The sequence below is a fragment of the Palaemon carinicauda genome, chromosome 39 (assembly GCF_036898095.1).
Source record: "Palaemon carinicauda isolate YSFRI2023 chromosome 39, ASM3689809v2, whole genome shotgun sequence".
Classification (NCBI taxonomy): Eukaryota; Metazoa; Arthropoda; class Malacostraca; order Decapoda; family Palaemonidae; genus Palaemon; species Palaemon carinicauda.
This window is the reverse complement of record NC_090763.1, coordinates 21,052,843-21,080,485: the sequence shown is the minus strand read 5'-3', so window position 1 is coordinate 21,080,485 and position 27,643 is coordinate 21,052,843. Positions and strand designations below refer to the sequence as shown.

The 27,643-nt window shown below is 42.4% G+C and overlaps 1 protein-coding gene across 1 annotated transcript in view; it reads right to left on the bottom strand.

The window, feature by feature from the left end:
* LOC137631064 (GPI ethanolamine phosphate transferase 1-like) overlaps positions 1–27,643 on the bottom strand; it is a 135,673-nt gene that overhangs the window by 33,343 nt on the left and 74,687 nt on the right. Inside the window, exons 12-14 of the mRNA XM_068362667.1 lie at positions 17,409–17,572; positions 8,060–8,250; positions 7,812–7,907 (exon numbers count right to left, since the gene is read on the bottom strand). Of these exons, the coding sequence (XP_068218768.1) occupies positions 7,812–7,907; positions 8,060–8,250; positions 17,409–17,572 (451 nt within the window). The remainder of the gene's footprint in view (positions 1–7,811; positions 7,908–8,059; positions 8,251–17,408; positions 17,573–27,643) is intronic.

The following is a 27,643-nucleotide window of genomic DNA, read 5'->3' as shown; positions in this document are numbered from 1 at the left end:
CGCGATCACCTTGTGGGTGTCGTGTATTTAACAAGGGCGTGTGAAAACCACTATTCACAGGCTGTCTTCCATTTAGATAATCCCTTCATCAAAGGGGAGGGACGTGACAGGCCCTAGAGAATACAGTTGGGCTACCCCACCGACACCTACTACTCGCGCTCTCCAGGTCATCCTTCTGCAAGAACATATGGCTTGGCAAGGAAAGGGTGGGTCTGTACAAAAATAACCGGGAAGGGTTTCACCGGGCGTCACAGGTCTCTCCCCAGAAATAGATTTTTCCTTCGTCAAAATCCCTTTTCTGGGTCGATCTGTGACGGCCGGTGAAAATGTACCAGAGAATGCCTTCCAAGCCCAATAAAGTAATAACATAATGCGGAGAATACAATCACCATGTACGACAATAATATAATATAAAAATGTAAGAAACGTCCAATTACCAACTAGCCAAATGACATAGGGAGCGTAAGGCTAAATAACTAAGACAACAAGGAATCAACTGAGTGTCGAATAGCAAAAGGCATCAAACCTTACATGTCTAAGCATATCTAAACCTTAAAGGAACGGTAACTACAATAACAGTTAAACCATAGGAATTAAACATGGCAAATATCATAGGGCTAACGAACTACCCAGGAGAGTGGCGACGTGGTGTGAGTGGCGGGTAGGAGGGAGAAGAGAAGAGATGAAAGAAAGGAAGAAGCAGAGATTAATGGAGAGGGAAAAGGCTCCCCGCTGCCATTGTCGGGTATTTAAGGGCCTGTAAGATCTTTAGATAGTGGCGTTTGACAACCATAGGGGATTTCCAACCCGTATATTTTTTAAAAATCATCAAAGTCCCTGTTCTGGAAGTAATTGATGTAGGTATCTACTGTCCGTATATCATGAGCCTGGGGAAATGATTCCGGATTAGTATGTTTAAAGAAGTAGAGGATTTGTTGCCTGATGCCGTGAATGGAAATAGTACCTCCTTGTTCCCCGATAACTAAGGGGCCAGACGAGCGGGTGGCAGTTCTAGCTAAAAAAGGCCTTGAGAGTAGTGACTGAACACAGAGAAAAGATCCTAGGGAAGAAAAATAATCTTCCGAGGGGAGCACCTATTTTGCGGATCCTCATTTCTTAGCTAGGAAAGCATTGTCTGGAGAAAGGAGTTCTTCGGCTGAAGGGAGGAAATCTATGTTTTCCGGGTTCGTGAGAGAGCTGCTAGTTCTGATATTCCATCACCTGAGGCCAAAGCCGTTAGAAATAAAGTCTTCCTAAGAAGAGTGATAAGAGCAGGATTCATTGTCCGTGTCCGGCGCAAGTTTTGAGGACACCGTTCATAGACCAGAGTCCTTTTGTGGCCGAACCGAAGGTCAAAGCCTAGCACATGTTTTTGGAATAGATGAGAAATAGGAATCAGCTAGGTTAATGTTAAACCCAACAAGGAAGATCTTCTTCAAAGCTGACTTGATGGTGGTTAAAGTGCTAACTGTTAGGCCTTTGCCAAATAAGAACCTCAAGAAAGAGATGTCTATATTCGGAGACATACGAGTATGGTCTGAACTCTTAGGGAATCTGCTAGTTGTTAACGGCCGAATCATATTGGCGAATGGTCGAGTCCCTTTTGTCTGATTCGATGAAGAGATCAATTTCCGGTTCAATGTTCGCGTCTCTACGAGCTGCAAACTTCCTGTAGTCCACAAAGTCAGAGTTTTGGCTACCCTTGAGCAATCTGACACAGTGAGTTTGGATTACTTGAGTCAGTTTGGGGAACGGAATCCGGAAGGGACGGAGTTTCAACTCAAGGAGGAGAGGAAACCAACTGTTCTTGGCCAGTGAGGTGGTACTAAAGCCACTGCCCCCCGGAAGGAGCGTAGTTTGTGTAAAAGTCTCATTAGAAGATTCACTGGGGGGAATAGGTAAACCTTCTTCTAATGGTTCCTGAGTATCCACCGGAATGAAATTATGTCTAGAGACCATTCTGACTCCAGTGGTTTCGTCCTGGCTAGTGAGTCTGCTCTCACATTCTGGACTCCCGCAAGGTGAGTTACTGACAGGATCCAGTTCTTTTCTGTTGGCCAGGCGAAGATAGTGACCAGGATCCGATTCAGGTTGGGTGACTTGGATCCTCCCCTGTTGACGCAGTGTACTACGTCTGTGCTGTCTGACACTACTCTGATGTGGCTCGACCTCGGAGGAGAGAGTCTCTTCAGGGTCAAGAACACTGCCATGGCTTCGAGAACATTGATATGGGTCTGTTTCATGGCGGGTGACCAAGACCCCTGAAACATCTGATGTTCGGAGTAATCCCCCCATCCACTTAGAGGCGCGGCTGTATGGAATGTCTCTTGTGGAGGTGGGAATTGTAGAGGAACCGATTTGGAGAGGTTCTTCGGTTCGGACCATGGGCGTAGTCTCATTTTCAAGACAGAGGGGATCTTCGAGACCTTGTCTCTTAAAGGTACTGTAGCTCTCTTTCTCCAAACTCGATTGATGTCTTTGAATTTTTGTTATTGAAGTGAATTGGAGAAGGCCGATGATACTTTCTAAGGTTCTTCTGGACATCTGTTTGTGTTTGAGAAAATTCTTGATCTTGGAAGCTATTCCTCTTACCTTTTTGGAAGGGAGAGACCACGTGTGCTTCGAAAGGTCCCACTGAATGTCTAACCATTCTAAGTGGCCTGATGGTTGCAGGCGAGACTTTTGGAGATTGACCCGAAATCACAGGTTGTCGAGAAATCGAAGTACTTCCTTCGTAGCTCTGTTGCCTTCTATGGCCGACCGGGCCCAAATGAGCCAACCGTCCAGATAAGCCATGATCTGTATCTCTTGGTTCCTGAGTTGTTCTAACACTGTCTCTCCCAGTTTCGTGAATATCCTGGGATCAATGTTGAGGCTGAAGGGCATGTCTTGATCGCAAAGGCTTTCCTGCCTAGGCGGAAACCCAGATAAGAAGAGAAGTTTCGAGCTATAGGCACATGATAATAGTCGTCGGTAAGATCGACAGAGGTGGTGACGGCCCCACGGGGAAGTAAGGTCCGTACCTGAGAGATAGTCAACATCCGGAACTTGCCGCAGAGAATGTAAGAGTTTAGCTTTGACAAGTCCCGGTCCACTCTCAATGCCGACAAGCCTTTCTTCGGAATTGTGAACAGGCAGCCTTGGAACTTCGGTGATCGGTCCCGTTTGATTGCTTTCTTCTTGAGTAACTCTGTGGTGTACTCTTTCAGGATGGGAGTGGATTTCTGGGAGAAGGTCACTGGTGGAGGAGGAGGACCTTGTGGCCATTTCCACCTCAAACCTTTAGAGATTATGCTATGAGCCCACGGACCGAAGGTCCAATGGTCTTGAAAATGGTAAAGTCTCTCCCCTACCGGGACTACCTCGTTGTGAGGGAGTGAACCTAGGTCCTTTCCTTCCCCGAGCCCCCTTTTTCCTAGGTCCGCCTTGATGGCGGAACTGTCTTCTACTCTTGTATCTTCCTCTCTGGTGTCCACGAAAGGAACCTGAGGGTTCAGAGCTAGGGCTGTATGCAGGCGAGGGCATCCAAACGGGGTTGGGCTGTGTACCTGGGGAATCAGTGAGGTATCCCACCTGATGAGGGGGGATCCGGATGCATAGGCGTCGAATCAGAGGAAGACTGTGATGTCGAGTGGGTAACTGACTATTGATGGCAGTGACCCCGGTTCGTTTTGTAGAGGGCAACTCTCTGCTTCTTCTTGAAGAAAGCTTGCTTTTGGTCTTCGACCTTCTTTCTGGCAGTGAGGCCCCGCCTTTCCTGCAATTTTGGGTTGCTCTCGTATCATCTTGTAGAACCTTGCTCACCTCCTCCTGAGGGAAGAGGGTTTTACCCCATCAGGAGGAAACTATCAGCCTGCTCGATTCCTGTCTGATAGAGGCCTCAGATAGAACGTATTTCCCACAACTAACCCGATCAGACCACCAAACGTGTAGGTCGAATTGGAAAGGCAGAGATTGGTTCTTCATGAATATCCGAAACAAAGTCTCAGTGGGATAAATCGAGGCTAGGGTCTCCCCGAGGTGGGGTCCGAAGAGCTGGCATGGCCGAACCTTCTTTGTCAGCTTGAATAGTAAGACCTGTCTATTTATCCATAATAGGCAAGGCAACAATGAGAGCAGCTGTAGATATGGCGTATTCCCCATTGTGTGGGGTGAGCTTGGAATTATCGTACCCCCCAGACCGACAACATCCTGGTCCAGACAGATCGGGCCTGCCCTTTAGGAAATAATACCGTTACCTTCGGTACCTTGTCTAACCTAACCAAGGCATGCTCTTTCAATCGAACGAATCCGTTGAATGTGAATTCTAGTCCCTGAGAGTAAATTCTAGGTCCTCCAAAGGGCAGACGTCTATGCCATCCAGAGTTATGATACCATCTATATATGGGACATGTAAGGCAAATTTCTATGTGTTGTTTTTATCGAAGGAGGTTACTTCGATACGCCTGGGGCTGTAGGGGGAGTCATCCGAGTTCCTGAACGGATCTGACTCACCACCATATCTTTGAGCTCCGTCATAGCCCCCTAGAATGTGTTGTATCTGCTCTTTAACCCTATCCTTGGCTTTTAGCAGTCACGGTTTTATGTAAGGAATATGAACATCAGGATCCTTTGAGGGTCCTAGGTCGGTGACGCAGGTAATTGCAAAGCTGAAGGCTCAAAACTCATCACCACCTACCTGCCCGTCCATGGGGTCGATGTCCAACCCTAGAGAGGACACTCCGAGGAGATAGGGTCCTCTAGATGGAGCATTCCTTCCAAACCATGATACCCAAGGGCGGAGAGCCGCTCTTGCAGGCCGGAGAGATTCATCATCATCCTGAAAGAAGTGAGGGGATTAGTGATGAAGGAGAAGACCGTTCTCCTCAATAAGCAATGCATACATTAATCCGGATCAAATTAAATCATCGCCAAAGGATACCAAAAGGAAACATATTAGAACCAACTTACATCATGGGTCCGGAGTAGGGAGGACAGCTCGTTGCAGAGCGTGCATGACTCCGGGAACCATACCATGTAGGCGGACCTTCTGTAAAAGAAAGGGGACATAAGTCTGGATGTTCCTTGAAACTCTGGTTAGTGATCCTATTCACAGGCTGGGATCAACCGTATAACTATAACTAATAATAATGCCTATATTTATGCATATATTTAATTATAACTATGTATAAATATGGATAAATATCCATACAACATCGTGTTCAAATAGAAATAAATTTCTACTCAGTACTTGGAACCGAATGCTAGCCCCTTCTAATGAAAAGCCAGGTCGAAACCAACCATGCCATGAGAGGCTATCTACTGTTCCTTGAGACTCTGGTCAGTGAACAGATGAATCAATAGAATACTAATATCCAGTAACCACATAACATGTAACTATAAACCTCATCGGTAAAATAATGTTAACCCCGGTTCTGAACGGTTCTGAACGTCTGAGTCAGGGGTGGCCAACCTATGGCGCATGCGCCAACAGTGGCACATTTCATGATTACAAGTGTCACACTATACCCCAAAGATAGTAAATTGAATGACTTTTCTTCAAAATTGCTAATTATGTTCATATATTTTCATTAGGACTTTCAAGAATAGCTAATGAATATTATCAACGCAAATTCAAAGTGTCATTAAAGTAAGTACAGTTTACTTTGTATTCATGTTAAATCGTTTCCTTTACAGCTAAAACAAAAGATTGGCCACCCGTGGTCTGAGTGATCTCTGTTGCCACCGGAGATCCGGTGACAAAGGTCCGTCATAGTGAAAACGTGAACATCAGAGGAAAGCTAATATTAACCTCAATGCTGAACGTCTGTGCGATATCCGGTTAAGCCGGAGATTCGATGAAAAAGACCGTAATAACGAAATTGTGATTATTCATGAAAAAGGGTTCGTACCCTGGTTCTGATCGTCTGATTGATCAAATTGTTAACTCCGGTTCTGATCGTCTGATTGATCTCTGTTTGTACCATAGATCCAGTGACAAAGGTCCGTCATCGTGAAATCGTGACCCTCAGCGGTACGATAACATTCCTCAATACTGAATGTCTGTGTTATCTCCAGTGAAGCCGGAGATTCGATGAAAAAAGGGACCGTAATAATGTAATTGTGATCAATCATGACAAAGGTTTGTGTGCAAAAGGCCTCAGCCGGAGTCTGAGTGCCGGATTTGACCGTTGCACTCCAAATATCTGACTAGTTCTCACACAATGAGTATCCATATAGCGGAGTATAACTCAAGGCGGAGCTAAGGGTGTCGGCATAAAGCGACCCCAACTAATGACTCACACACTAACGTAACCTATTAATAGTGCTAGCTATATTAACAGTAACCACAACAATAAAACGTGAATATCATTAAATGTAATATCATCAACTCGGAGAATAAGAGGAGGCAGGAATAACTCGTGATCGTATAATAACGGAAAACGGGAAATCCACCTCCCTTACTCGAGCTTGATAAAGAAAACGAGAGAAGGGGTAACTCGTAACTGTAGAAACAGAAAATGAGCACTCTATGCTCACGCTCTCAAGGTTACATAATAAAAAACTAACATCACACAATAATATAAGAAAAATAATAAATTTGATTGCTTTTTTCTTAGTAATTGTAATAACCAAGAACGAAGAATAACGACAACGTAACAAATAAACATAAAGATATAGTCTAAAACGAGCACCTTCCTGAGGCGTGTACATAACTATAACAAAGACTAAATCGCTATTCTTCGTAGGTCCAAATTGGACTTGCTAGCAAATAAATACCATAGTAAAAACCAATAATAAATAATGATAATAAAATTGGTCATAAAACGTAAGTGATATAACCTAGATGACAGAGTACCAGATGGGCAAAATTAACTTGAAAAACTACCGAAGCGAACAATACCCAAAATGGCTGCCGATACCGAGGCAGGCCAACCGCTTCCAAAACTAAAATCCACAATACTGGAAAAGGAACAAATTCCCGGTACTGAAATAAACTGTCAAAACAAACTATGGTACTTAACATTGGTAAAGGTGAAGTAGCAACGTCAGTCATGTTGAATTAACGACAATCACTTGCGAAAAACACTGAGCAAAACACTTATCGACTTTGCGGGCAAGTCCAAAACAGAAGGATGAACTGGAGAGCGCGAGTAGTAGGTGTCGGTGGGGTAGCCCAACTGTATTCTCTAGGGCCTGTCACGGCCCTCCCCTTTGATGAAGGGATTATCTAAATGGAAGACAGCCTGTGAATAGTGGTTTTCACACGCCCTTGTTAAATACACGACACCCACAAGGTGATCGCGCGAGGGTTGTAACCTCTGCATTCCATGCATTTATCTTTCTCTAGTATATTTGGAAGATTTATATTAGAAAAGTGTAAAGAAGGACCCTTTTCACCGGCCGTCACAGATCGACCCAGAAAGAATGATTTAATTTTGTCATTATATAGAAAATTTGGCTTAATAGTAACAGCTCTCAGTCTTGAAAACAAACTCAAAAAATAACAAAGAAAGCTACTTGACAACAGTTCATTTTTCTGTAAAACAAATGACTGTACTTTCATACTAAAATAAATGTCACCGACTCAAAAATGCATTCTACTTGCATTCTGGTCAGAATATGCAAAGTTGCCTATATGCAAATGTTTAAACTGATCACGAAAAACGAAATTAATTAAAGCACTAGTTAATAAGAGTTAAGTTTATCTACACCACTTGCTTGTTTGACTTTCATGGGTTTGGAAGCACAAGTTACTTTGCTGAAGCAAGTTGACAAAAAAAGTATTAATCTCTTATCAAAGTAGTGTAGTAAGAGGTTAAAAAGGATACAAAGAAGTATGCTCGTCGAACATCTGACCATTCGAGTACTCTTGCAGAGCTTTCTGGTGCTTCTTTACCCCAGGATGCAAATTTCAGCATTGCAATCTGTAATGATAAAAAACAAGACTAAGACATGCAATATGACTTACTAAAATAAAGCGATCTTGCTATAGAAAAATGTATAAATGAAAATTTCCACATGTATCAACAAATGTAATTATATACAAAAGCACTGTGATCACAAATCAAGAACTCACCTGAACATTTTCTCCAGCCAGATAGAATTCCAAAATAAGCCAAAGGAACATTGCAATTGTCAGTGCAATATAAAAGAATCCCTCGTGTCTGATGCAGAGCAACAAAAAAGGGCATAAAAGAGCTGCAGTCACAGAGAGGAGTCGTCCCATGACATTTCGGGAGCCAAGAAGTGGCAAGAGAAATGACAAAACTGAAATATAAACAGGATTAAGCAACCAGTTACAGTACAGTACTTTATCTGATAACATAAGTTACCATATATACTGTACCTTATTAGCCTATTTATCACATAGCAAAAGACAGGAGAGTAATTTATACTATTGATGATACATGCCACCATTGTTATTAATCATTATAAAAACTAATGTAAATAATTTCACAGACTGGTGAGACAAAGTAACCGATTGCACTTGCTTTCACAACACTATCAGTGAAACAGAGACAGAAATTGCAGCCTTAATAAAAGCCATTAAAGTACTTCAGAGATAAAACTTTTGTTCAATATTTAGCAATATCAAATATGAGTAATTGATTATAAACTCGATCATTATAAAAAAAATATTTGATAGTTTTCCAATACCATGTATACTACAGAGAACTTACTAAAATTGCTTATGACCCAAAGAAATTATACTAATTAAAAATCTCTGCACAGATATACTAATCAAAATCTTCCCCAAAATAAGAACAAAATTACTTGACTCTACATTTAAATGGAAGATAGGTTGTCTTCACCTGGAATGTTGATTTAATTCCGCCACTTCCAGATTACGAATTTACCGGTTTTCATTTGTTACAAGAGAACCCCTTTCAATGTCCAACGCTTAAAAAATATTTTCTACTATCAAACAACACTGTCTTAAAAAATTCTCCTAAAACTTGCATAAAAAATTATTCTTACTAATACGGTACATTATTATCGTGTCATTCTTGATAAGAAAAACTCAATACTCATTATCCTTATCACCAGCCAAGCTACAACCCTATTTGTAAAAGCAGAATTCATGAGTAATATTTTCAGAATGGTTGTTAATACAAAGGAGTCCAGGGAATTCAAAGATGCATTACAAAGATTAAAGATGTTAGGTTTTAGTTCCAATATTGTCTAAAGAGATTCTCATCGGAATGACACCTGGGAAGTATCTTCCGCTGCAAACAGCTTAAACTCACAGGCGAGGCGGGATTTCATGGGCTGTCGCCATTGTACATGAGACGGACTTTTAATAATAATATCTTTTATTTCTATACTCACCAGATATTTATATTGTTTTTCTGTGGAAGCTTGATTATATCAATACTTACTCCTAAAACTAAAAATATTTCCATTTTTGTTTTCTTTCCCTCCATGGGATTATTCCTCTAATATTGTAAAAAGCATACCTAGCAGTTAGTGCCAATAAACTGTGGCTTGCCCAAGCCACACAGCCTTTGCCTTCTGTCACAAAGTTGAAATATGTTATTTTTATTAGTAAAATAAATTTTTGAATATACTTACCCGATAATCATGTAGCTGTCAACTCCGTTGCCCGACAGAATTCTATGGAGGGATACGCCAGCTATCACAATACTAGAAGGGGGTGTACTTACCAGCGCCACCTGTGGCCAGGTACTATAGTACTTCTTGTTGACACCTCCTCAATTATTCCTCGGTCCACTGGTTCTCTATGGGGAGGAAGGGAGGGTCGATTAAATCATGATTATCGGGTAAGTATATTCAAAAATTTATTTTACTAATAAAAATAACATTTTTCAATATTAAACTTACCCGATAATCATGTAGCTGATTCACACCCAGGCGGGTGGGTGAAAACCAGTGTACAAGATTAAAGGATAGCTAAGTATCCCATATTTCATATAACAGTTATCTCAAATAACAATGAAATAATAAGTACCTGGTAAGGAAGTCAAATTGAACCGTTACTCTGCCTCTTTTTTAAGTTCGTCTTCCTTACTGAGCGCAGCGTTCCTCTTGGAGGCTGAATCAACCCAAAGGTGCTAAAGTATATAGGGTTGCAACCCCTACTAAAGGACCTCTACAAAACCTCTAACCCAGGCGCTTCTCAAGAATGAATAGACCACCCGCCAAATCAAAAGGATGCGGAAGGCTTCTTAGCCTACCGTAACAACCATAAAAACAACAATAAAAGCATTCAAGAGAAAGGTTAAAAAAGGTTATGGGATTAAGGGAATGTAGTGGCTGAGCCCTCACCTACTACTGCACTCGCTGCTACGAATGGTCCCAGGGTGTAGCAGTTCTCGTAAAGAGACTGGACATCTTTAAGATAAAATGATGCAAACACTGACTTGCTCCTCCAATAGGTTGCATCCATTATGCTCTGCAGAGAACGGTTTTTATTAAAGGCCATCGAAGTAGCTACGGCTCTTACTTCGTGGGTCCTTACCTTCAGCAATGCAAGGTCTTCCTCCTTTAAGTGAGAATGGGCTTCTCTAATCAGAAGCCTTATATAATACGAAACCCCGTTCTTGGACATGGGCCTCGAAGGTTTCTTGATGGCACACCATAAGGCTTCTGACTGTCCTCGAATAGGTTTAGACCTCTTAAGATAATATTTGAGAGCTCTGACAGGGCAAAGAACTCTCTCTAGTTCGTTACCTACCATGTTGGAGAGGCTAGGTATTTCAAACGATCTAGGCCAAGGACGTGAAGGAAGTTCGTTCTTTGCTAGGAATCCGAGCTGAAAAGAACATGTTGCAGATTCGGTCGTGAAACCAATGTTCTTGCTGAAGGCATGAACCTCACTGACTCTCTTAGCTGTTGCAAGGCAGACGAGAAAAAGAGTCTTGAGGGTAAGGTCCTTGAAGGAAGCTGACTGGAGAGGTTCGAACCTAGATGACATAAGGAACCTTAAGACTACGTCTAGGTTCCAGCCTGGAGTGGATAGACGACGCTCTTTAGACGTCTCAAAAGACTTAAGAATGTCTTGAAGGTCCTTGTTGGAAGAAAGGTCCAAACCTCTGTGGCGGAGAACTGAAGCCAACATACTCCTATACCCTTTAATCGTAGGGGCTGAAAGGGATCTCTCATTCCTAAGATGTAGAAGGAAGTCAGCTATTTGGGTCACAGAGGTATTGGTAGAGGATATTGAATTGGCTCTACACCAGCTTCGGAAGACTTCCCACTTAGATTGGTAGACTCTACGAGTGGAAACCCTTCTTGCTCTGGCAATCGCACTGGCTGCCTCCTTCGAAAAGCCTCTAGCTCTAGCGAATCTTTCGACAGTCTGAAGGCAGTCAGCCGAAGAGCGTGGAGGTTTGGGTGCAACCTGTCTACGTGAGGTTGACGTAGAAGGTCCACTCTTAGAGGTAGAGTCCTGGGGATGTCGACTAGCCATTGAAGTACCTCTGTGAACCATTCTCTTGCAGGCCAAAGGGGAGCAACCAGCGTCAGCCGTGTCCCTTCGTGCGAGATGAATTTCTGCAGAACTTTGTTTATTATCTTGAACGGTGGGAATGCGTAAAGGTCGAGATGGGACCAGTTCAGTAGAAAAGCATCCACATGAACTGCTGCAGGGTCTGGAACAGGGGAACAGTACAGCGGAAGTCTCTTGGTTATGGAGGTGGCAAACAGATCTATGGTAGGTTGACCCCACAAGGTCCAAAGTCTGTTGCACACACTCTTGTGGAGGGTCCATTCCGTGGGAATGACCTGATTCCTTCTGCTTAGGCGATCTGCTGAGACGTTCATATTGCCCTGAATGAACCTCGTGACCAGAGTGAGGTTTAGACCTCTTGACCAAATGAGGAGGTCCCTTGCGATCTCGTATAGGCTCCTCGAATGGGTCCCTCCTTGCTTGGAGATGTAAGCCAAGGCTGTGGTGTTGTCTGAGTTCACCTCCACCACTTTGCCTAGCAGGAGGGACTTGAAGTTCAGCAGGGCTAAATGAACTGCTAGTAGCTCCTTGCAGTTGATGTGGAGCAATCCCTGTTCCTCGTTCCACGTTCCCGAGCATTCCCGTCCGTTCAAGGTCGCACCCCAGCCCGAGTCCGATGCATCTGAGAAGAGATGAAGATTGGGGGTCTGAATAGCCAACGATAGGCCCTCCCTGAGAAGGAGATTGTTCTTCCACCACAGGAGAGTGGTCTTCATCTCTTGGGTGATTGGGATAGAGACTGCTTCGAGAGTCGAACCCTTGTCCCAATGAGCTGCAAGATGGAATTGAAGAGGGCGGAGGTGGAGTCTCCCTAGCTCGACGAACAGGGCCAGTGATGAAAGGGTCCCTGTGAGACTCATCCACTGTCTTACCGAGCAACTGCTCCTCTTCAGCATGCTCATGATGCACTCTAGGGCTTGGCTTATCCTGGGGGCCGATGGAAAAGCCCGAAAATCCTGACTCCGAATCTCCATTCCCAGGTACACAATGGATTGGGAGGGAATGAGCTGAGACTTTTCTATGTTGACTAACAGACCCAGTTGTCTGATTAAGTCCAAAGTCCAGTTGAGATTCTCCAGACAGCGACGACTCGTGGAGGCTCTCAACAGCCAGTCGTCTAAGTAGAGGGAGGCTCTGATGTCCGATAAGTGTAGGAATTTTGCTATATTCCTCATCAGATGAGTGAACACCATAGGAGCTGTGCTTAGGCCAAAACACAGGGCTTGGAATTGGTAGACAACCTTTCCAAAAACGAATCTCAGGAAAGGTTGGGAGTCTGGATGAATAGGAACGTGAAAGTAGGCATCTTTCAAGTCCAACGAGACCATCCAGTCCTCCTGTCTGACCGCTGCTAGGACCGACTTCGTCGTCTCCATCGTGAACGTCTGCTTGGTGACATACGCGTTGAGCGCGCTGACGTCCAGCACCGGTCTCCAACCTCCTGTCTTCTTGGCCACAAGAAAGAGACGGTTGTAGAAGCCCGGGGATTGATGGTCCCGGACTATAACCACTGCCTTCTTCTGCACAAGTAGCGACACCTCCTGGTGCAATGCTAGCCTCTTGTCCTCTTCTTTGTAGTTGGGAGAGAGGTTGATGGGAGATGTGGTCAGAGGTGGTTTGAGGCAGAATGGAATCCTGTAACCGTCCCTCAGCCAACTGACAGACTGGGCGTCTGCACCTCTCTTCTCCCAGGCTCGCCAGAAGATCTTGAGTCTGGCTCCTACTGCTGTCTGGAGATGCGGAGAGTCAGTTTTTTCCTTTAGATGTCTTGGAGCCTTTCCTAGACTTGCTCCTGTAAGAGTCTGGACGGGAGCTTCCTCGGCTGGGGGCTCTACCACGAAAGGGCGGTATGAACCTCGTAGCAGGGGTATCAGCCACTGGGGAGCGATAAGTCTTGGGGACTGAGGTAGCAACCTTAGACTTACGAGCCGATGAGGCTACAAGATCGTGTGTGTCCTTTTGTATCAGGGCAGCAGACAAGTCCTTAACCAGCTCTTCGGGGAAGAGGAACTTCGAGAGCGGAGCAAAAAGGAGTTGTGACCTTTGACAAGGTGTAATGCTGGAGGAAAGGAAGGTACACAGCTGTTCCCTTTTCTTCAAAACCCCTGATACAAACATCGACGCAAGCTCACCAGATCCATCCCTAATGGCCTTATCCATGCAGGACATTAATAGCATGGCAGAATCCTTGTCCGCAGGAGAGGTCTTCTTGCTGAGGGCCCCCAGGCACCAGTCTAGAAAGTTGAACATCTCAAATGCTCTAAATACTCCCTTCAGTAAGTGATCAAGGTCTGAGAAGGTCCAGCAAACCTTAGAGCGCCTCATTGCAGTTCTCCGAGGCGAGTCTACCAGACTTGAGAAGTCAGCCTGGGCAGAGGCAGGTACTCCCAAGCCTGGTGCTTCTCCTGTGGCATACCAAACGCTCGCTTTCGAAGTGAGCTTAGTCGGAGGGAACATGAAAGAAGTTTTGCCAAGGTGTTGCTTAGTCTGCAGCCACTCCCCTAAGATCCTTAACGCTCTCTTAGAGGACCTTGCTAGGACTAGCTTAGTATAGGTGGACTTAGCTTGCTGTATGCCCAGCGAAAACTCAGATGGCGGAGAGCGGGGAATAGCAGAGACAAAGTGGTCTGGGTAAACCTCCCTAAGCAGAGCCAAGACCTTACGAAAGTCAATAGACTGTGGAGAAGGCTTGGATTCATCCACGTCTGACGAGGGATCCAGGTGTGCCGCCTCATCATCAGACGCCTCATCACCAGAGTGTAGCGAAGAGATCGGACAAGAATGCTGAACAGCAGAGTCAGAACGAGTAGGAACAATATTAGTGGTTTCCTCTTCAAGTAACTGTTGAGGGAAAACCTGAGGCTCAGACTGCAAAGGCTGAATAAAAGACGAAGCAGAAGGAAGGCGCATGGGTGGAGGAGGCTGACTCCTAGCATGAGTGGTTGAACCCAAGGGTTGCGCTTGCTGAGCGGTTGGCGGAAGCGGAGTAGCAAGTTCCTGTTCCTGTGGTGTGAGCGGAGCGCGATGAGGTAGAGGCTGCGCAGAACAAGGTAAATGTCTCGCAAGCTGAGGCTCCTGAGGCGCAAGGCTAAGGTGTAGTGGTGCTTGCCTTGTGGAGGGTTGAGCTCGCTGCAGCGAGAGCTGAGGAGACTGACTCATGGACGGGAGAGGTTGTTGTACCTCAACCGAGTGTTGCACCACTGGTGGAGCAGCAAGTGGAGGCGGAGGAAGAGAGGTATAATCCTCCTGATCCCATTGTAAAGGTTGCCTTAATGAAGGCGGAGGCTGAACACCACTGGGAACAGCAAACTCAGAACGAGGCTCAACATCGTACGCCTGGCAGGTGGTACTGCGATCAGGCGGAGCGAGCGCAGGCGGAGCGAGCGCAGGCGGAGGGAGTGTAGGCGGAGGCGGAGGCGCAACACTCTCAGCCCGACACTCACGCATCAAGTCCGAAAGCTGTGCTTGCATGGACTGTAGTAGAGTCCACTTGGGGTCGGCAGAAACTACAGTAGGCTGAGGTAAAGCCTTAACAGTCGAGCTCTGTTGTGGCAGAACCTTACTCCTCTTGGGCGGAGTGCAGTCGACAGATGACTGCGGCGAGTCAGAGCTGAGCCAATGACTGCAACCTGGCTGAGCACTCGCGGACTGGACTCTGCGTTTAAGTGGTCTCGAGACCTGAGACCAACGTTTCTTCCCTGACAGTTGATCAGCGGACGAGAAAAAGACGGGCTCAATCGTCTGCAGGTGGGAGTGACGGTCTTTGGAAGACACGCCCGCAACCACCGAGGATACTTCTGTGCGCCTAACAAGGCCTGCCGAACCCTTATGCCCTTCGACATTGCTTCTCCCCTGGGCTTGGGAGCTTGCAAGAGGTCCCGGACTGGGAGGACGACTGGCTCGCACAGAAATATCCTCACGCACCACACTGGCACTGACACTAGCACTTGGCACTGCACTGACACTAGCACTCGTCACAGCACTGGCACTAATTCCACCCACTGCACTCTTGACCTTAAGTTCCTTGACTTCGGCCATCAGAGACTTATGATCACTTACCACTGACTCTACTTTATCGCCTAAGGCCTGAATAGCACGCAAAACAACAGACATATCAGGCGGAGGGCAAACAGTAGGTTCGGGGGTAGCCACTACAGGGGTAGGAAAAGGTAGGGGATCATGAGGTGAGGAAAAAAGTGAAGAGTGAGAAGAACTCCTCCTAACTCTACCTCTCTCTAACTTAGTTGAATACTTCAAAAGACGGACAAATTCCAGTTCCGAAAGTCCGGCGCATTCCTCACATCGATTTTCTAACTGACAGGGCCTGTCCCTACAGTCAGAACAAGCGGTGTGAGGATCTACCGAGGCCTTCGGAATACGCCTATTGCAAGACCTACATCGTCTATGGGAGGGGGCTTGCGAAATGTCAGACATCTTGAATCCAAAGAGTTAGCCAAAGGGGGTTCCAAAATCAAGCAAAAGATCGTTAATCAGGACTATATAAAAGCTATCTAGCTAATATAAGAAGGTTTCCAGTAAAGCGACAGCCGAAATCTGAGAGAATACTTCACCAATTAGCCGTGAAAATACTCGAAGATCATAAGCGTATCCCAGAACGTCTTGCCGGAAGCACGACAGAGGAATAATTGAGGAGGTGTCAACAAGAAGTACTATAGTACCTGGCCACAGGTGGCGCTGGTAAGTACACCCCCTTCTAGTATTGTGATAGCTGGCGTATCCCTCCATAGAATTCTGTCGGGCAACGGAGTTGACAGCTACATGATTATCGGGTAAGTTTAATATTGAAAAAATTATCTATCTTCTTAACGTCACAAGTTAGTATGGAGGAGGGTGGGCATGTATATGAACATTAGGCAATTATAGACATAAATTTTATTACTAAAATTTAGTCTATAGTAGTACTCCACCCTATATCGTTAACTGGTTCCAAAAGACCCGATGTATGGCGATTTTCAACGTAGGTCGGACATCCAACTTTAGAAGGGACTTATATGTCTAAATTATATCAACCCCATCACTTCCAAATTTCCAAACATAAAAATTTGTTTGGAAGAATTTTACTTTTTCTGCTTAAGTGATCTGTTATGACGTTCGTTTTTCTAGGATGACCTGGTAAGAAGACTTATTCCTCTAAAATCTGTTCATGTCACAGAACCTCTGTTAACTGGTACAAGAATAGTGACCTTACACCACGCTGGTTCTGGATGCAAGTCAGAGCTGTCATATTGTCCGAAAACAGAGAAATGGTTTTTCTTGGTCCTGAAGGGCCTTGAATACTGCAAGAAGTTCCTGGCAATTGATATAAATAGTTGATTCCTGTGACCTCTATTTCCTTGACAGATGTAAAAGAACTAGAGCCCCTTCCCTTTTTCCCTGTGAAGCATGTATGAACAGAGAAAGGTCTGGGATTTTCATTTCCAAGGAAACTCCCAGGGATAACGGACTGTGATCGTCCCACCAACTCAGCAGTTGAAGTTGGTTCTTCATTACAGGAATAGAGACTGTCTCTAGATTGAATATTCTGTTCTAACTTCAGTTTAGATGAAAATGATAAGCTTAAACTTACAGGCTGAAGCAGGACTTGATTGGCTGTCCATGCAAATGCAAGGCCAGGGTGTTATGATTTAACTAGCAAGGAGGTCACTTCTTAAACAATAAATTACAATTCATGAAATAGCACTACAAATTCTGACAATCTATATAATTCCTAAACTTTCCTCTGATTACCCCCAAAAATTTGAATTTGTAATATTCCTTCACGAACACATTACTGATAGGGCAGCTTAAAATTCTAAATACATAATAGAAGGATGTAAATTAATTTCAAAGGTGAATCAATTCCTTGTTTTATAAAAAACAAAAAACTAGTCTCATTATCTTTCTGTTTAAAATTTGTTACATGTAGCATATTTTCAAAATGAACAAATTAACTTACTTAATATTCCCCATGCAGTAATCTGGTTCATATAAGGGAGACCCTCCTTTTGCTTGATGCTGAATGCAGTCGTATGTACCAAGTACACAGACACCAATACCATTACTCCTTGGACATATACTACTGAGGGTATGTTCCTTGGAAGGCCACCATCACTTCCACACCTATGTTGATTAGTGCAAGAAAAACAATATTCCATTTCTTAAAAAAAAATGTGCTAAGGTAGGTATAACTGTAATGAAAATCAACAATGTATAAAGTTTGTTGCATGTCTATTTCAATAACTGCCTTAATTATACCCAATGTATTATGTAGACTGTAAGACTGTGCATAATGTCATGCCAATTAAAGATACCAAATCATACTTAACTACTGTACAATTTTTGAGCAATACTTATCATACAGGACACTTAAAACATTAGAACCTTAATTTTTCCTTTACAGAGGAAAAATACCCATTGAAGAAGAGTGCTAGTAGAAAAAAAATCCAACCATTTTACGTGGCTAAAACAATGCAATATTTACTTGATTATCCAATAAAATAGTAACATCATAAATACAAGGATATCTCAAACATATTCTAACAAATGTGAAAAATATATAACATTGTACTGTATAAAATATAAACAAAATTCTAAAAGTAATTTGTATTTTTCTAAGCTATACAAACCTGAATTCTTTAAAATAATAGCAGTGGTTAACCCTTTTACCCCCAAGGCTATTTGGAACTTTCCAACCCTTAACCCCCAGGCGGTTTTCTTTTACAAGCACGTTTTGCAATATTTTTTTTTTAGATAGCGCTGACAGCCTTAATTTTTGTCATAGAGAGTTCAGGTTGGTCTCATTATTTTGGAAAATGCCTGAAGTTTCTCATAAAGTTATCAAAAATATGCAAAAATAAATGCAAATAGCCTTTTTTGCAAGGACGTACCTGTACGTCCATGGGGATTAAGGGATGAGTTTTGTGAAACGTACCAGTACGTCCATTGGGGGTAGAAGGGTTAACTGAGCCATTCACCATCATCACAAACAAATTTCAACTAAGGTCATCCTTCAGCATACCACCAGTCCCAAAGCTAACAAATTTTAAGACAACGTAGGAATGGCAATAGGAGATCAACGGCCCTTACATGTCTACAAGCAACTCTGATGACAAGTGACAATTCGTGCCACTAATGGGCATCAAGAAGCAATGGATTTAGTCTGCAAAATTGTTTTAACAAAGTTATTGTGCAAAATACTCACAGAAATTCCCAATGCATCCAACATGCCCATCAAGGATTTCCTATGCATAGTAGATGAGTTTCACCTAGCCCAGACATTGGAGGAATTCTTTCAATCAACAGTAGCATTGGCCGCCAAATAACTACAACCTCTAAGTGACGAACAATAAGACAAGACAGATTCCCCTGCCACTCCTGTCCACCAATCAAAGAACAATAAGCATTTTATTGAGCAGCTGCTACGCCTGATAATACAACCTGACAAACCAAAAGGCCTTTGTTTCTTCCATTTGAAATTTGGGAGTGAGGCTCAAAGTGTGCAACGTTGTTTGCAGAAAACCAACTAACTACCAGTGACACCCAGATGGGGAACACAAATTGGTGAGATTGTTTAATATATGATTTATGTTGTCAATAGTACCAGTGGACTAGGTATGTGCATGTATTGTCCACTTTACATAGGTAAGGGAGATGTGCATGAGTGTTGTAATTCAAGAGGAATTAGTTTGTTAAGCGTAGTTGGAAAAGAGGATAATAGAGTGATACTTGATAGAGGATGCAATCTTAGAAGTAGAGGGTGGTTTTAGAAGAGGTAGGATATGTATGGATCAGATTTTCACAGTTAGGCAGATATCCAAGAAATATTTAACAAAAGGTAAGTTGTATGCTCCATTTGTGGATCTGGAGAAAGCTTATGATAAAGTTGATAGGGAAGTGATGTGGAATGTGATAAGGTTATATGGAATTAGGTGGAAGGTTGCTGGAAGCAGTGAAAAGTTTCTATGTAAAGCATGTGTTAGGATAGGAAATGAAGTGAGTGAGTGATTCCCAGTGAGAGGGAGCTGAGAAAGGGATGTGTGATGTTGCCATAATTGTTCAATATGTTAGTTGATGGAGTTTTGAGAGAGGTGAATGGTCAAGTGCTTGGTCGAGGATTTAAACTGAGAGATGAATGATCATAAGTGGGAGGTGAATCAGTTGTTGTTTGTGGATGATATTGTATTGGTTGCAGACTCATAGGAGAAGCCAAGTCGATTAGTGACAGAGTTTGGAAGGGTGTGTGAAAGTATGAAGTTGAGAATTAATGTAAGTAAGAGTAAGGTTATGAGATGCATGAGAAGGAAGGGTGCTGATAGGTTGAATGTCATGTTGAATGGTGCGTTGCTTGAAGAAGTAAATCAGTTCAAGTACTAGGGGTCTGTTGTTGCTGCAAACTGTAAAGTGGAAGCAGATGTACGTCTGAGAGTGAATGAAGGATGTAAAGTGTTGGGAGCAGAGAAGGGAGTGATAAAGAATAGAGGGTTAGGAATGAATGGAGAGTTCTGTATGAGAAAGAGATTGTACCGACTTAGATGTATGGATCAGAGTTGTGGGAATGAATCTGAGGGAGAGACAGAAATTGAATGTACAGTACAGTATTCGAGATGAAGTGTCTGAGGAGTATGGCTGGTGTATCTCGATTAGATAGCATTAGGAATGAAGTAGTAAGGGTGTAAGAAATGAATTAGCAGTTCAAATGGATATGAATGTGTTAAGGTGGTTTGGCCATGTAGAGAAAATAGAAAATGGCTGTCTGCTGAAGGTAGTGATGAATAGAAGAGTCGATGGGAGAAGTACAATAGGAAGCCCAAGATTTGGGTGGATGGATGGAGTGATAGGAGGATAGATGTGAGAAAGTAAAGGGAGCGTGCTAGAAATAGGAATGAAAGGCGAGCGGATTGTGATACAGTTCCAATAGGCCATGCTGCTTCCTCCAGTCGCCTAGGTGACCGCTGAGGTAGCAGCAGTAGGGGATTCAGCATATGAAATTTCATTTGTAAACTGTTGTGGATTACAAGGGAGGGTGGACTATGGCACCCTAGCAGTACCAGCAAAACTTGGCTGAATCTCTTTGTCAAGTTGGGAGGAGTGAAGAGAAGAAAAGTCCCCTTTTGCCTTTTGTTTTTTATGTTTGCTTCCCAGCCCCCCCCCCCCAAAAAAAAAATGGAGGGACGTGCCTTGGTAGATAGATAGAGACAAGATGATGTCGAGGCTTTTTTTTTCAAGAATGAATGTACTGTACCGTATTCTTAAAACAGAACTAATCCATTTATACAGTACTTGTTTTAGACTCATAAGAAAATGAAAAAAATAAATTTGGAAGTAATTTATTTTTCCTACCTATACAAACCTTAAGTTTTTTACTTAGGAGTGTTTATTTCAGCTTTGCCGAAATAAATACTCCTAAGTAAAGAGCAAAAGGTTTGTATGTTGTGCTGGAACAAATAATAACCAGCTACAAACAAAGACATAGGTGCATGAAAACCTGAATGACTTGGTCTTTGTAAACATTAAAAGGGTAAACAAATATTGATGAAAAAGAAGAGCCTCATCCAAGGTAGTACTATTATTATTACTATCATTACTAGCTAAGCTACAACCCTAGTTGGAAAAGCATGATGCTATAACCCAAGGGCTCCAAGAGGGAAAAATAGCCCAGGGAGGAATAGAAACAAGGAACTAAAAAAACTCCAAAAAAGTAATAACAATCAAAATAAAACATTTAAGATAAATAACAACATTGAATTAGTTCTATCATATATAACCTATAAAACCTTCATAAAAACAAGAGGAAGAGAAACAAGATAGAAAGAGTGTACCTGAGTGTACCCTCAAGCAAGAGAACTCTAACCTAAGACAGTGGAACACCATGGTACAGAGGCTATGGCACTACCCAAGACAAGAGAAGAAGTGGTTTGATTTTGGAGTGTCCTCCTAGAAGAACTGCTTACCATAGCTAAAGAGCCTCTTCTACCCTTACCAAGAGGAAAGTAGTCACTGAACAATTACAATGCAGTAATCACTTGGGTGAAGAAGTACTGTTTGACAATCTTAGTGTTGTCAGGTGCATGAGGAAATAGGAGAATGTGAAAAGAATAGGCCAGACTATTCGGTGTATTTGTAAGCAAAGAAAAATAGAGACATAACCAGAGAGGGGGATCCAATATAGCACTGCCTAGCCAGTCAAAGGATCCAATAACTCTCTAGTGGTAGTATCTCAATGGGTGGCTGGTGCCCTGACCAACCTACTACCTATTACCTAGGTATGTTCCAAATATTAATTCAACAAATTCCACTATGCTGTACATATATGTGCTAGAATGATACCCAAAGTACTGGTATCCAAGAAGTAAATAATAACTATCATCTGAATTACATAATAGCTCATCCCAGTTACCTGTCTGGATAACAGGAGACTGTCCTCAAGGTTTTCTCCTCTATAGTTCCATAATGTAATAGCAAAAAATTTTAGGTAAACAGAAAGACATATTAGGATTATGCTAGGCATGAAAAGAGCCTTATGGTGGAACTCTGATATCTGTAAGGCTCCCACACAATGCTACCAACTAGCACAGAAATTTCATTTGTATATGAATGCTGGAATTTTTAAAGACCACAAATGTGAGATTATTAAAAGTAATGGGTTTGTTGTGTGTGCGTATGTCAATTTCCTTCATTCATATCTGAACTAAATACCTCATCCTTTCACAAAAAAATCAAATACAACTCTCCTTAGCAAATGGAATTTAGACAAAGTGCACAAGATAAAAGCGAAAATGTCTCAAATGATGTCAAAAGTTTTGTAGGAAAACTTGATATAAAACTGTTAAATGATGAATATGAAAATATATACTGTATCATATAAAATCATGATTACTGTGGTATATAAACATTTTATTTTAGATAAGAGATCATTAACTTAAATAGCATCTCTAGTCAAATATACAGTATCCTATTTCCCTATCTTATTAATTTTATGATCAGAATATAGTATAACCTTGGTAAAACATATATTAGGATAAACATAGTAAATAGTGCATCACGGAAAGCTTCTTCTACAAGCAACAATGTGGAATAATTTTCAACGTTAAGAATTATAAATCCCTTCTACTTGTGGCATAACACTCAATAAAGTTGCAATTACCATAGCTCAGTGATAAATTCCAACTTGACCAGAAACATCGACCCCACATAGAAGTGGGAAAAGATGTAGACAAAGAAGAAGAAGAAGTGATTAATTCCAAGTTGAAGACGAGTGGAGAGAATCCTGTGGTTAGTCAAGTCCTCAAACCATTTGTAAAATCTCTAAAGTTCACCTGATATTTCCACTTATTTACCACCTCAACTAGTTTCAGCAGTAAGCTTAAAACTACAGTAAAATAAAATGAAGGTTTGAGAATAAGGCTTAGAACTCTAAAATATAGATAGTTTAATCATATGATGAAAAAGGAGTAGGAAAATTAGCCTGACAAGCAATAAACATGGGGATAGACCAAGGAGGCCCTGTAGGAAGACTTATGATATTGTGGATAAAGGCGATAGATGAAATCTTAGCACTGAGAGGAGGACAAGATACAAAAGAGGGGTAAGAAATTGAGAAATTAGTAATGCAAGCAGGTGATATAAATACAATTATGTTGATGAAGATGATTATATATTGATTCATTCAAGGCTGGAAATTTGACATAAGTTGAAGCTTTCCTACACTGGACATTTCCACAGTGGCAGGTAATTACCTAATCTAATTCATTAAACCTTCCACCCAATGGTTCTGGATTGGCTATTGATTAAGGTAAATATGCTACTGTTGCAAGTTACTGCCTTTGCTTATCTAAACCATGGTTACTTTAGTTAATAGTAGTGACAATATTTTCAGACAGTGGGAATAATAAATTTTAGCTGCTAACATTTATTGAAGAGTATTCAGTCAGCCACTCCTGCATAATGCATTTTCTGTACAATATTTGCATCAATCCCTCCCTACAGACTAGAAATACTATAAAGTATGTTATTTGTCATCAGATATCAGGGCCCTTTCGAAGGCAGAGGATGTAACAAATCTGCTTAACCTGTATGAGGAAAAGCCATTCTTGCTCAATTCCCTTCAGCATTGCAGGCAGAGAGGTAAACAAAAATACAAAGGGGAAGTGAGAAAGAATATTTTCCCAGTTGGCAAATCTCACTTTAAGTGTAAACTTCATTTGACTGATTTATTGAAGTCATACAATGACATCCAGTAAAAGAAGATATTGATGCACTACTCATCAATACCCTCTCTTCCTTGATATCAATGCATGACTTCAATAAAATACTTATTTGGTATGTGATCAAAATCACCTTCAGATAGCTAATCTATAAATAAAAATAACATGTCAATATATTGGAATTTCAAAGTAACAATAAACTCCCTTTCCAGAAAATATTTTGAAGCTAAGCTAAGCCAGGTAACTAGAATTCAACAATGATGACAGGAAAAAGTTGGCTTTATATCATCAATGAATTTGGGTTAATCCATCTAAGCACTTTCATAAACATGAAATAGAATAATTACTAACATTGCAGACACCTACCAACTTTTTCATTCTCTTTTTTATCTACAAAACTCAACCAAAGCCTAATTTATAGATGTGAATGTGTAAGAGTATTTTAAATACTAATGTACTGGCTTTATAATTGTGGATTTAAATAAATAAAAAATATTATCTATAACGGTTGGTTTACATTAAAGGCAGATAAAAATTCTCAACATCTATAAAGATAAAATTATATGTCACAATTTTTTCTTGAGAAGATACATTTTACAAATAAGAAGAGGGTATAATATTACAATATTTTGAGTAAAGCAGACTTAAAAAATGGATTTTGAGCAAAGTGAAATATCTATTTTTGGGTGAGAGTGCTATGTCGTCCTGATGGAAGGTTTCTTTAGGTAGCTTCTGAAGGGATATTTGCTACAGTGATACTCCCAGAGAATTAAACTGAAGGTCTCCAGGATTCTAACTCTTGGCGCGAGTATCCAGTAAAGGATATCGCATAAAATCAGGGGACGTATACTAGATACAACACATAGCAATCTTCACCCTGAATAGATTTAACTCTTTTATGTAAGGGGGAAGAGTGGCAAAAGAAGGGGGTGCTGTTCTAGGTACCCACTGGACCTCCATCCCTACTACTACCGCGACGCCATTCCTCTTCTTGTCGTTAAGTAGAAATGGCCGCAGATAAAGTAATTTTGGGAGGGGTCAGCAAAAGGGTGGGTTCATCAGGACAACATGGCACTCTCCCCCAAAAATAGATTTTTCCCTTTGCTCAAAATCCGTTTTTTGGGCTCGGGCCATGTCGTCCTGATGGAAGCATACCAGAGAATTAACTTGAAATTACTATAGCTGTGGGTTTGTGTATGTGCCTTCTACCTTGAATGGATTTCCTTATCTGATCTACTAGACCTGTATGTGAAATTCCAGGTAACTGTCATTTCCACTAAGCCTGGAACTGGCTTAGTGCTTCCTGCCCCCTGCAGGGAAAGTGTTGACATCAACGATAAGGATTCAAGGTTTGTATTTCCGTAGGAACAGAAGGGAAAACTTTAAAGCTTACCTTTTTACTTATTATGGAAATCTGTATCCTGATTTCAAGTTCCACGCCCTTATAGGGATTAAATAGAACTCTAGCATGTTTTATTTGTGTGTAACTGAGGTAGCAGTAATAAGACGCAAATACGTTTTAGTACTGTATTTTTATTTTGCAACTAATTTATCAAATGTAGTTACAATAGAGTATGAATCTGATCCAGCATTAAAACACATCAGGGTCCATATTTTCTCCTGTAGAAAAAATATATAATTTCATTATCGGAATAACGCCACTCAATGGAGATGTGAAACCAAATCTGTCTGACATGTTCAGCTTTTTGGAAATGCATAAACACTGTGACGCAAACGTTCACTCGGCACTGGTGTTATTGGTCAGATATGCACCTATATGGAACAGTATGTTAATCATCGTTGTGATTTGCACTAGAAGGTAAGTATACCCATGCACCCGATGCACTGTAAATTCCCAAAACAGTCGACTGTTCATCGCAGCACTAGACTACGGGTTTAATGACACTACCCGCCGCCACCACAAAATGTTTTATTTCATGTACTTGCTTCGCATAGTGTTTGTAGAAGACCCTGAATGATCTCCACCCAGTGTATGAGCAGAGTCTTTCAAAGTTCATTTGTTGAAAGAAGTTCAACGAAGAAGCAACTTTCCTCGGATCGTGACCTGCGGGTGTACTGTCAGGATCCGCTCTGTGAATAAAGTTGGTGAGCTTCGCTCTCAGTTGTCTTAGGAATAGGTTTGATCCTGAAGTTTCGCCTCTGAAGAGCTGTCCTCCCTTGAAGTCTGAAGTTCTTCGAAGATAGACCTTAAGACATTCTATTTGGCACAGAGAGGCATCTTCCTTCAGTGGGCCGATTCTCCAAGGACCCCAACTTTTAGTGGGTAGCTCATTATTGGCAAGAAAGGCAGGATCAGGAAAAAGGTTCAGCTCTCCTGTGTCTAGGAACTGAATGTGGCATTTGTTTCTGGATAAGGCCACTATTTCACTAACTCTACCCCCTGAGGCTATTGCAAACAGAAAAATTACTTTCTGTGTTAGATCCTTTAGAGTACAATCCTCATTATTTAGGTTCGAAGCATAGTGCAAGACTTTGTCCAAAGACCACGTGATGGACTTTGGTGGGGTTGCTGGCTTGAGTCTAGTGCATGCTTTTGGGATCTTATTAAAGATTTCACTAGAGAGGTCCACTTCAAATGCGTACAGAAGTGGTCTAGCCAGGGCCGACTTACATGAGGTAATCGTAGTAGAAGCCAGGCCTTGTTCGTGTAGGTATATGAAGAATGCGAGACAGAAATCTATCGATATTTCTGACGGTTTCCTTGTTTTCACAAAGGAAACCCATTTCTTCCATGACGATTCATATTGTCTCCAAGTTGAACTTGACTTATACTCTTCAATGAAGTCAACTTTATCTTTCGAGATCCCTAACTTTTTGTTCGCCGCTAGGGCGAGAAAATCATGAGAGGTAGGTTGTTGGTTCTCGAGGATGAAGCGTAGACAGTCGACTTCTGGACCAGTTGAGATAGTACTGGATCCGGCAGAGGAAACAGCTTCAGTTTCAGCTCTAAAACAATTGCTTTTGGGCCACTTGGGGGCCACTACTGCTGCTGTCCCTCTGAAGGATCTTAGCTTGTCGAGGACTCTTAGCAGGAGATTGGTTGGTGGAAACAGGTAAATGTGATTCCACATGTTTCAGTCGAGGGACATGGCGTCCATCGCCTCTGCTTGAGGGTCCATATAAGGGGCTACGTAACGAGGTAGTTTCTTGCTGTCGCTCATTGCGAAGAGGTCGATCTGCAGTTCCGGGACTTTTTCCGAGATGAAGGAGAATGAGTCTACGTTTAGGGACCATTCTGTCTCTAGCAGGTTTCACCTGGAGAGAGCGTCCGCCGTCACGTTGCGGAACCCTTGTAGGTGAAATGCTGATAGGAGCCATCCCTTCCTCCTTGCCAGGTAGAAGAGCCTTGTCGATTTAGACATTTTACTATCACTTCGTTGTCCAGGACCAATCTGATGTGGATTGCTCTGCGAGGGGATAGTTTCTTCAACGTCAGAAAAACTGCCAGAGCTTCCAAAATATTGATATGAAAGGTTTTGAACTCGTGCGACCAATTCCCTTACAATCTTTTGTCGTGAGAATGGCCTCCCCATCCTTCCAGGGAGGCGTCCATGTGTATCACCACTGATGGTTGTGGTGATTGCAGGGGAATTATCGGTGCTAGGTTCTTGGCAGTTGAACACGGCCTTAAATGCGTGCGCAACAGGGTCGGGGTCAACCTTAGGGGATCTCTTCGAGCGTTTGATGCGTATTTTCTCCAGACTCCTGACGCATCTTTTAGACATGCTTTTAGGACCGGGTCTGTCACTACTGCGAACTGGAGAGAGCCCAATACTCTTTCCTGTTGGCATCTTGAAATCCTCTTGTGACGGATTAGTCTCCTGACAGATCCCGCTATCTCTCTCCTCTTCTTGGATGGAATGGAGAGGTGGTGTGACTTAAGTCACATTGGATTCCTAGCCATTGGAACTGGTGAGCTGGAGAGAGGCGAGACTTTTTGCGATTGATCTTGAAGCTCAGGTGTTCC